The 10,599-nt window shown below is 44.9% G+C and overlaps 1 protein-coding gene across 8 annotated transcripts in view; it reads left to right on the top strand.

The window, feature by feature from the left end:
- The first annotated feature begins 83 nt into the window (after positions 1 to 83).
- The window catches only part of GIT2 (GIT ArfGAP 2), a 24,446-nt gene continuing 13,930 nt past the window's right edge, over positions 84 to 10,599 (top strand). For 4 of the 8 annotated variants that reach the window (XM_063415927.1, XM_063415926.1, XM_063415923.1 and 1 more), the window contains exons 1-12: positions 84 to 443; positions 4,705 to 4,838; positions 5,312 to 5,424; positions 6,116 to 6,221; positions 6,527 to 6,613; positions 6,750 to 6,880; positions 7,305 to 7,399; positions 8,014 to 8,059; positions 8,857 to 8,908; positions 9,363 to 9,435; positions 9,760 to 9,857; positions 10,134 to 10,245. In XM_063415927.1, coding sequence (XP_063271997.1) covers positions 257 to 443; positions 4,705 to 4,838; positions 5,312 to 5,424; positions 6,116 to 6,221; positions 6,527 to 6,613; positions 6,750 to 6,880; positions 7,305 to 7,399; positions 8,014 to 8,059; positions 8,857 to 8,908; positions 9,363 to 9,435; positions 9,760 to 9,857; positions 10,134 to 10,245 — 1,234 coding nt within the window. In that variant the 5' untranslated portion in view covers positions 84 to 256. The remainder of the gene's footprint in view (positions 444 to 4,704; positions 4,839 to 5,311; positions 5,425 to 6,115; positions 6,222 to 6,526; positions 6,614 to 6,749; positions 6,881 to 7,304; positions 7,400 to 8,013; positions 8,060 to 8,856; positions 8,909 to 9,362; positions 9,436 to 9,759; positions 9,858 to 10,133; positions 10,246 to 10,599) is intronic. The other 4 variants (XM_063415922.1, XM_063415928.1, XM_063415925.1 and 1 more) reach the window with 4 other exon arrangements.

Here is a 10,599-nt window from a genome sequence, read left to right as displayed (position 1 = left end):
GCTGTCCCATTGCCTTCCGCGCGGGGGGAGGGCTCGGCGCTGGCTGCTCTCACCCCGCCTTCGCCCGGCCTTGGTTTCGCTCTCCCGCCCGCCATGGCGAGTGAGGGCAGGGCTCGCTGCAGAGCAGCCTTTTCCACCAGGCTTCCGAAGCCCCGTCTCTCCCGTCACCCGGGCGCAGCTGGCGGGGGAGCGCGGCCCCGGGCGGGAGCGCTCGGTGCTGCGCTGCTGAACCAGAGCTCAGTTTAAGGCAGATCCCATGCCAGGAGTAGAGATGGCGACACAGGCGACATGCGGAGCTGCACAGGGTGGCTCGGCGCGCATGCGCGGGGCCGGCCCGGGGCTGGCGGGGCCCGTTACCGGCCCCGCTGCCGCCGCTGCCGCCGGTCCCGCGATGGCGAAGCGCCTGAGGAGCAGCGAGGTCTGCGCCGACTGCAGCGCTCAGGGTAGGCACGGCACCGCCACCGGCACCGCGCGGGCTCATCCCGCGGACCCCTCTCGGGCCGGGGGCCGCGGGGGCGCCGCTGGCCCCGGGGTGTCACCGCCCCGGAGCGGCCGCCGCTGCACCTGTGAGGGGCCGGGATGGTTTGGGTGGGAAGAGACCTTAAAGCTTCTCCCGTTCACCCCCTGCCATGGGCAGGACACCTTAGAGGAGCCCGGGTTGCTCCAAGCCCCGTCCAGCCTGGCCTGGGACACTTCCAGGGCTGGGGTAGAGCTCCGTGTCCGGGTGTCCGGGTCCCGCGGGCACCGCCGCCCCTCCCGAGCCCGGGGGAGGCAGAGCTCCGGGGAACACCCTGCGGATCTCCATCGGCGTGAAAGGAAACGTGGAGCTCCCCAGTTCAGGAAGGAGGAAAGCTGACAGAAATCCACCTTCCAGTCACGGGGCTGAAAGGTGGGAGGAGGGTTGGGGATGTGTCACTGGAAGGGACCGTGGCTGTTTTGGGGGAGCCGGAAAGGCGAGAGCGGGGCTGGGTTCGGTCCGTTCATCCATTCCCCTATTCCCAGGGTCGGGGGAGAGTTAAATTTGGAGTTGTCCCACGGCCAGGTAGGGTGTAGGTGTCCCAGACTTCCAAGGAAAGTTGTGCTGAGGTGTTTGGAGACGCGGACACGCTCAGGGAGCAGCGGCTGCCCTGGGCTGACACGTATCCCGCTGCAGCTCGGTTTGGGAGCTTATGGAAACAGATCTTGTCTTTACAAAGGCTGTTGCGTCTCCTGGCCATCTGTAGTTCTGCTGCTCTTGTATCTAAAACTGTCCTGCTTTATTTCATCAGTTCTGTGTGTTTGTTCTGTCTGTATCTTTTCTGTCTCTCTAGTTTTTGCTGTTTGTGTTCTGGGCAGGTTCTTCCAATATAATTAATAAATTATCCACGTACTGAAATTATTTAAAACACTGTAACGTAGATAACACTTGAATTGGCAGAAAATAGTATGTGGGAGAGGGAGAAAAACTCTTATAAAATCTGAGTTATGTTAAGAAAAAAGATAAAAATTCCAAATTAACTTCCAGGAAGTTACTTTCTTCTTTTTACAGAAGGAATTCTTCCCTGTGAGGGTAGTGAGGCCCTGGCACAGGTTGCCTAGAGAAGGTTGCCCCATTCCTAGAAGTGTTCAAGGCCAGGTTGGAAGGGGCTTAGAGCAGCCTGGGATAATGGATGGTGTCCCTGCCCATGGTAGGGATTGGAAGTGGGTGAGCTTTAAGCTGCCTCCAATCCAAACTAGCCTGGGATTCTACTAGTATCCCTGGAGAAATTTGGTTTTATAGCAAATGGAGCAGGTGTCTCTCAGGCAGGCAATTGTCCCTATCACACCAGGTAGCCTATCTATGCTTCCACACATCTGGAGTGTTCTGGCTCGGAGATAAAGCTGTGTGAATTGTGTTCCTTAAGCTTCTCAGGGTATCAGAATCACTGTTGGGGTAATCCTGTAACCCGGCCTTTTATCGTGACATTACAGCACTGCCAGGTCTTTGCTTATTTACTAGAAATCTGCTGACTTATCCACCTATATAAAGAAATAATCATTTAATCTTTTTGTAAATAAAATGAATCCACCCCTTCCTTGAGCTAAACCAGAGGTTTGTCAGTGGGTGCAGAGAGGCCATGTCAGGAGACCTGGGGGCTGCAGCCTTTGCCCCACGGTGGGTGTGCCTGGCACCTGCATTAATTAGTGCTTCCCCTGGAACCTCATCAATGCCCCTTTGTCTCTGTGGCACAGTGTGGAGGCTTTTCTTCGACGCGGGGTGATCTTACAGGAGCTCTTGTGCTGCACTTCCTATCCTGGGGCAGGAGCTCACTTCTCAAACCCACAGCCGGGCTTGTCTCCGTCTCACGCTTCCTGTTTTGAACCACCCTGCAGGCTCCTGAGAGCGCCCGCCCGGCCCTGCAGCTTCTCCCCTATTGTCTTTTGTATCAAAACCCGTGTGGGGCAGCAGGGCCAGGCTGTGACCACCCCTGTGCTGGGCACTGAGGCTCCTCAATTGCTTTGTCCAGCTCTGGACCCCGCTCTCCAGGACAGAGATGGAGGGGCTGGAAGGGAACAGAGCTGGGGAAGGGCCTGGAGCACCAGGAGCAGCTGAGGGAGCTGGGAAAGGGGCTCAGCCTGGAGAAAAGGAGGCTCAGAGAGGATCTTCTATCTCCCCACAACTCCCTGACAGGAGGGGACAGCCAAGGGGGGTCAGGCTCTGCTCCCAGGGAACAGGGACAGGATGAGAGGAAACTGCATCAAACTGTGCCAGGGGAGGGTCAGGTTGGACATCAAGAGGAATTTCCTCATGGAAAGGGTGGTCAGGGCTTGGAAGGGGTTGCCTAGAGAGGTTTGGATTCCTCATCTCTGGAGATGTCCAAGGAAGGACTGGATGTGACACTCAGTGCTCTGGGCTGGGTGACAAGGGGATGATCAGTCACAGGTTGGACTCGATGGTCTCAGAGGTCTTTTGCAACCTCAGTGATTCTGTGTATTTTGGTACTGGCTTAAATGTATTCTGATCAAGTCCATAATTAGGTCTCTTAAAAATTACTCAAGTTCCAGGACAGACACTTCATTGCATTAAATTTAAACCTAAAGTATCCAGGGGCACTGGGTGTTGAGGTGGAGGTATAGAAAACCCCCAGTGTAGACTGTTGATAATGCAGAGGAATGCTCACAAACAGCCTGGGAATGGGCAAGGGAAAGGATCTCCAAGGATCCCATCCATGTGTGATGAGGCTTTCTCTAACAAGAAGGGACCAGGCTCATTAATCTGGAAGGCTGCCTCAGTTTGGGTCATTAGGTTGCCATGAATGCATCTCACTCCATTGCTGTTCTTTTTCTTCTTGGAAGTCAAAGTTGATAAATAATGGATTGATTTAACAAGGAGTTCGATGTGCTTGTTGTAATTTGTCTTTTAACAAATTGATTATATTTTTGTCTCACCTGCTTTAATTTGGCTCTGGGTTGGGCTGGTTCTGGTGGGTCCGGAGATGCTCCTGTCACTGGTGGCTTGGACAGGTTTGCCTGCAGCACACCCAGATCATCAGCTCTGCTCAGAAAGCACAGCTCTGCTCACATCTCATTTGCAGGGATTCAGTCCATTTGGGTCAGAGGAGACTTTTCCATATGATGCACCCGTGCTCAGATGTGTTCTGACAGGACTCAGAATTTCTCTCATCAGATACCAGGCTCGCCTTGTACTCGCTTATTTGGCCTCAGACTGATCTCTGCATTTGAAATTAAGATTTTTCCAAAATGAAAGAGATCTTGATTTCCTTTTTTGTTCTCCTGGGATGTGCTAGGTCTGAAGCTCTGGCTGCTCAGTTGCCTGTTCCTGCAGGGTTCTGGCACGTTGAATTTCACGTGTCACTGACAGAAATTGGAATTTCTTCTGGAGACTGAGCTCTGAGCAGCCAAGGGACCTGTTTGGTGTCCTGTGGGCATTTATTGTTTCAACCTAATGTACCATTCCTACTTGATTTTATGCCTTTTGATGTTTGAACCTACATAATGGCTCATATATATTATTTACTACTTTATTTCCCATCGGTTTTCTTTCTGGGCTGCTTATAAGATGGTTCAGTTCAGATCTGGTGAGAGATGAAGTTATTTTGCTTGAGAATTTTGGACTTTATTGAGCCTTTGACTTGGCACATATGTATCCTTCTTTATTATGACACTCTTGTGTGTTTTTATTATTTAAAGTGGAAATTTAAAAGGTGTTGTTATAATAAAAAACTGAAAACTGAGTAGTAGGTGGAAAAGCCTGAGTGCTGTGGCAACTTCATGTGTGTAGATTTGGTGTTTTTAAAAAAGATTTTATGACAAGTTAAAAGAAAAACCCAAGAGTTTTTATAAAGAGCAGCTAGGCACTGTTGTTTGGAATACTTTTGTGGGAGTCCACAAAATAACAAATAAAGCACTTCAAGGTGGTGATAAATTTAATGTCCTGTTATGTTTAGAAAGGAAAGTGTTTTCACAAGAAGAACTGCAAACAGTGGAGCTTTTTCCCAAATTTCCACTGCAGATCTTCTAACTGTCCTTGGAATTCCCATGAGTGCCAGGACTGGTGTTCCCATTTTCCCAGCACCCAGAGCCCCAGCAAGGCTGTAACATTCACAGGCTCACCCAGTGGCTAAACAGGGAAGGTTAAAAGGCAGAGCTGCTCTTTTTAGACTCTGCTTTTGCAATCCAAGGTCGTGGTGCTTCCTGTGTTATGATGGATGGCTTCTTTCACAGATCCTTGCTGGGCATCCATAAACAGGGGGATCCTGATCTGTGACGAGTGCTGCAGTGTGCACAGGAGCCTGGGCCGGCACATCTCCCAAGTGAGGCATCTCAAACACACCCCGTGGCCTCCAACACTGCTGCAGGTACACAGGAAAACTGTTTGCCTCCATTAAAACCAGATACTGTCATCTTTTAATGTAATCTAAATCACTAAATATGTTTTGAGAGGGTTGGTCCTTTTGTTTTTCTAAGTTATTCTCATTTTGTTTCTCTAGTTTTGTCGTGGTGGACCACTAAAGTCAGAATTATCTTTGCCTTTTGAATTTGATGCCTTTGCTTTGGAAGGTCACTTCAACTTTTCTTTCAGTACATCTGCTTCACCCTGCATTTTCTTTTCACTGGAGGTGCTGTTGGGAGGAGCAGAGAATTTCAAGGGGGTTCTCACTACATTCCACATCATCACCCCCTGAGCACGTGCCCAGTTATGATATCCCAGCAGGATAGGGATGCTGGCACACGGAGTGGGAATCTGTTGGCTCAATACCTGCTTGAAAATAATTACAGGTAGCTGGTTAGTGCAGCCAGCAGCCAAATGTCTGTGTGTTCTGGCTTTCAGATGGTGGAAACTCTGTACAACAATGGTGCTAATTCCATCTGGGAACACTCCCTGCTGGACCCTGCCTCCGTGATGAGTGGGCGGCGCAAGGCCAGCCCGCAGGATAAAGTGCAGTAAGTGGGAAATGCACAATTCTTACCTTAGACAAGTGGCATTATTTTATTCAGCAGTGACAGGGCAACAAGGAATCCATAGGAATCTCTGTGTGTTCGGTAGTTATTTTTTTCTTTTCTTTTCTTTCCAAGTATTAATTTTTTAAAAATTTATTGCAGAAATAGGAATACAGTGCTTGAACTCTCTGAATTATTGATTCCTGTTGAATAGTGAGGACTTTTGCTTGCACTTTAGTCAAAGGACTTTTCATTGTCATATGCTTCAGTTAACTGAGTGCTGCCAACAAAATGGATTTTGTTTGAGGAATTAAATAAAACTGCAGAGATTTTTGTCCCCAACTTTGGTGCTTAATTGAAAAATGTAAATAATTGTGTAGGGTAAGTATAGATCTTAAGTTGGCATGATTTTAAAGTCTGTATTTCTTTTAAGAAACAGACACCGCATGCGACAGTCTGCAGATATTTGATGGTTTTAACAGATGTTTTCTCTGTATGTTTTCTCAGACAATCTCCACTGGGTTGTTTTTTAATAAAAATATTTTCCATGCCTAACATTGCCACCAGCAACACGCAAAGCTCTGATTCAGTCTTCACTTAGAAAATTTTCCTTTTTCTGGAGCATCTGTATTACATATGAAAGCACTGATATTTCTTTCCTTTCCCTTCTTGTTGCCTGGGTTTCTCTTTGCAGTCCCAACAAAGCCGAGTTCATCAGAGCTAAATATCAAATGTTAGCGTTTGTGCATCGCCTGCCGTGCCGGGAGGACGACAGCGTCACTGCCAAGGATCTCAGCAAGGTCAGTGGCTCCTGGGACAGCACAGGCAAATCTCACTGCCTTTTCTTGCTGTTGGCTTAACTGTTTCTGTTGTCTGCACTGTCACATAAATAAATAAAGCTTGACTTCAACTTGAAGCCCCTTTTTTGTGGTTATCACCGGAGGTGATGATTAAGAGGCGTTAACTGAGGTGAACTTGGAGAAAACCCTTTACACGAAAGAGCTGTAGTGAGATCTCTGCATACTCTTGTTTCTCAAAGCTGAAAAACAACTGCTGAATCACAGTTGTTGCTGCAGTGTTAAATATAATTCTGCTTCTTTTCCAGCAACTCCATTCCAGTGTGAGGACAGGGAATCTGGAGACCTGTTTGCGACTGCTCTCCTTAGGAGCTCAAGCCAACTTCTTTCATCCTGTAGGAACACTTTTTTTTTCATTATTTTGATATACAATCAATCTCAGTTCATATTATTTATATTCATTTCAGTTGATTCACATTATATTTCAATGTTCTGTTATTTCAGTAGATATTTTTCATTCATCTCTTGCAGGAGAAAGGAAATACCCCGCTGCATGTTGCTGCTAAGGCAGGACAGACTCTGCAAGCAGAGCTATTGGCAGTTTATGGTGCTGATCCTGGCACACAAGATTCCAATGGGAAAACTCCAGTGGATTATGCAAGGTAGGAGTCTTTGATGTCCATAAATCACACAATGGACCTGCTAAGGTACGTTTCTGTCCTGAAATAATTTGTCTGTTAAATGCTAATAATACTTTTTCCAGAAAGAGTGATTGGATAAAAATGAGGAATAAGTATTTCCATCAGATCACAGCCTGTGTTCTGGGTGCCTGAGACATCAGCTATGATGTCAATGACACAGGAAATTAATGAGAGAAGAGTTTGTGCAAGTCCAGGCTCCAGGAGTGAGGGCTAACTCGGGGGTTGCTGTAGGGATGTCCCAGGCTGCAGAGATGGGTTGGGGCACACGGGGTGGAACGGGGCCGTGAGTCTGGGAGGGGTTGATGCTCAAACAGGGCAGTGTTGGCCGGTGCCAGGTGTGTTTCTCTGTGTGTCACTGACTGTCCCTGTCCCTGTGTGTGAGCAGGCAAGGGGGGCACCACGAGCTGGCAGAGCGGCTGGTGGAGATCCAGTACGAGCTCACAGACAGGTTGGCTTTCTACCTCTGTGGCAGGAAACCAGGTGAGCACAACACCTGCACCCTCAGGCCTGTCACTGTCACTCACAGGACATCCAGACTGTGCTGTGTCACATTTGTGCACTGCACTTCTTGTAACCCTTCTAAATATTCAAGTATTATACAAATTACATAGAACCAAAGAAAGTGTAAATGCAAGGTTAGGGATGATGCATTTAAAACTGCAGGGTTGTAAATAGACATAAATTAAAAACAAAATTCCTTCCTGATTTTCCACAAATACATGTTCTTTATATACTGTAGAAACTCTTCCAAGTAATTTCTTCTAATTGAAATGCAACAGCAGGGGAATGTTCTGTTAAGTGGGTGCCTTTTAAACACAAGGACGCTTACAGATTTGTAACCATAAAGGTACCTGTGTTAGAACTTAATTTTCTTTTTTAATGGAATTTCAATACAACTGATAAGCCTTAATTGGAATCTTTTATAGTACCTAGAAATCATGGCATGAGCCTTCTTTTATAACTTGCCTAGTTGCCTATAATTGGAAATTGAGTAATTATATGCAAGATAAATTATTTAGTGTTGCCTGATGCTTATTATTGAAAAATCTAGGCCACTACCAACCTAGTAAAGTGCAATTTGTTTTCAACTCTAGAGCACAAAAATGGGCAGCACTTTGTTATACCTCAGATGGCAGACAGGTAAGTTGCTGATTCCATCACATGTCTGAAAACATCAGAGTAAAAAACCCCTAATAATTAGGTTTTCTTTCCTTTATGAAACACCTTTTAAGCTTCTTGCCATTTGAACTTTTTAATGTGTGCCTTTATTAGTCTTGAAAGCTTTTTTTTCATAGAAAGAATATTAGGATATCAACAAAATCAGAAAATTCTACAAGCTGATTATATTTATCAAAATGCAGGGAGAAGGTGAGACATTTCTGTGAAGGGAACACACATGGGGAATTCCTAGGAAACAGATTGTGGAAATAATTTAAGTACCAATTGAGTATTTTCCTGATTTTTGTAATGATTTTAGCTTTTGGTTATGATCAATGAAATCATATTTGTATAAGGAGTATCAAGTACTAATTTTAAGTTCCTGTTCCTTTTTTATTGCTGTGCAATTGGAAATAAGACGGCTGTAAGTAAACCACTGCCCAACCTCCTGCTTGCAAAATTTCTGTGAAAGACTTTAGTAACTTAAAAATTGTGTGGGTAAATACCTGTGGGTATTCATATTCCAAAGAATTTTTGGTATTACTTCATTTGAAATTTAAAAATTGTTGTGAAAGAAAGCTTAATAATATACTAATTGCCATATTATAGTAGCAGTATTAATAACATCAGTGTGTTAAAAACAATGCTAAAAATACTGAAATATTGGGGGGTTTAAGGTAAAAGTGACATTTTAATCACTGAGTTACCAACATTTAGAATTTTGATATGCAGAGGCCATAAAATGCTGTAGATGTAATGATCACTTCTTGTTTTCATAGCAGTCTGGATGTATCAGAACTGGCAAAAGCAGCCAAGAAGAAGCTTCAGTCTGTGAGTAAAACTCCTTTTCCAGATGTGGAAACTCAGCACTTCATCTCAGGCTCCCTGGCACAAGTATCTCTCGACCCATCTGCTGTAGGAGCAGTTTCAAACACACAAGTATTCACTGTTCACTGAAGTCCACATCTCCAGTGGCATTTGGATCCTCATTCCCACAGTGCCTCTGCCTCACCCCAAACACAAAAGGTCTTTTTGTGGTCAGATGGGAGAGGAAAAAAATTGCATTGACTGGGAAAGGAGGAGTGTAGGACAGGATGATTTTCTCTGTACCTAGAAATGGGGTGCTCATCCATGACTGCTGCCTGTGCAGGCTGAGGAAGGAGCATTCCTGTGGCTGGAGAAAAGAGCAGAGTTGTGCTCTTACATTTTCTCTGTTATTTCCTGTTATCAGAGATCTTACTGGGTTTCATTTCTTTTCAAACTAATTACTCTCCTCTACCCTTAGCTAAGCAACCACTTATTTGAAGAACTTGCCATGGATGTGTATGATGAAGTTGACAGAAGGGAAACAGATGCAGGTGAGTGAGACTTTCTGGCACGGAATAAAACAAATCTGGATTGTCACTTTACATTCAAGATGCCAATCCAAGCACATGTTCTGTTCAAGGGCTTCTGTATTCAGCAATTATTGCTGAGGAGAGTTTCTTTGTTTTGCACTGCCTGAAGGGGATGTTAATTGAAAGAATCTTGTGTTTTTCACAAAGTAGAGAACCCTCTGGGGAAAAGCTTTCCTCTGAATTGATTGTGTTTGTGTTGGAAATTGCAGTCTTTTATTTGACAAAGAAATACTGTCAAGCAGTACAGGAAGGTTATTCCCTTTTTTTTTTTTTCCTCTGGAGCAGTTTGGCTTGCTACTCAGAACCACAGCACACTCGTGACAGAGACCACTGTGGTCCCTTTTCTTCCTGTAAATCCTGAATATTCCTCAACCAGGAATCAGGTATGAAATCTTAATACTGTAAAAATCATTTAATAGCCCAGGGAATTAAGAAGGCCGAAGTAATATTGCTTTACTGCATTTTATTATTGTAAAAGAGTTGCATCTGCTTGAAAAGAGATTAAAATAATTTCGCATTTCCCCTTTTACTCCCACTTTTTGCAATAACTGTAATTGAACAGTCAACTCCAAGTGTATAGTCTTAATTTTTCCTGGGAGCTCTGCTGTTCTTCTGATACAGGATGTACTTTTTTTCCCCCTGCATTATTCTGTATTTAGGGAAGGCAGAAACTGGCTCGATTTAATGCCCACGAGTTTGCTACACTGGTTATAGACATTTTAAGTGATGCCAAACGAAGACAACAGGGAAATTCTCTCACTGGTTCCAAAGGTGAGTGAGCTTTTCTTGTCAGCTCCTTTTTAGGCACTTCTGCAGTAGTTTAATCACTCCCAGAGACCCTCAGCAGAGCTGAATTATGAGAAAATTATTTTTTTCCCTCTTGAGAGAAAATACCAAAAAAAAATTTTCTAACGCTTATTATTTCCCTGTATTTTTTGCATGTTGACATCCATTTGTCCAGTGTAGTTTATTAGGTTTTTTTAATTTGTATGGATTTTATTAAGCTGCTAAACAAGTCTCACCACTTATTTTAACTTGCCTAAACTTAGAAGAAATAAAAAGACAAAACCATAAAACTTTGACGTTTCAGACAATAATCATTCATTCCTCCTAGATGGATCTAAA

This window comes from Prinia subflava, chromosome 19 (assembly GCF_021018805.1).
Source record: "Prinia subflava isolate CZ2003 ecotype Zambia chromosome 19, Cam_Psub_1.2, whole genome shotgun sequence".
NCBI lineage: Eukaryota > Metazoa > Chordata > Aves > Passeriformes > Cisticolidae > Prinia > Prinia subflava.
The sequence above is the reverse complement of the archived record's forward strand: the minus strand, read 5'-3'. Positions and strand labels throughout refer to the sequence as shown.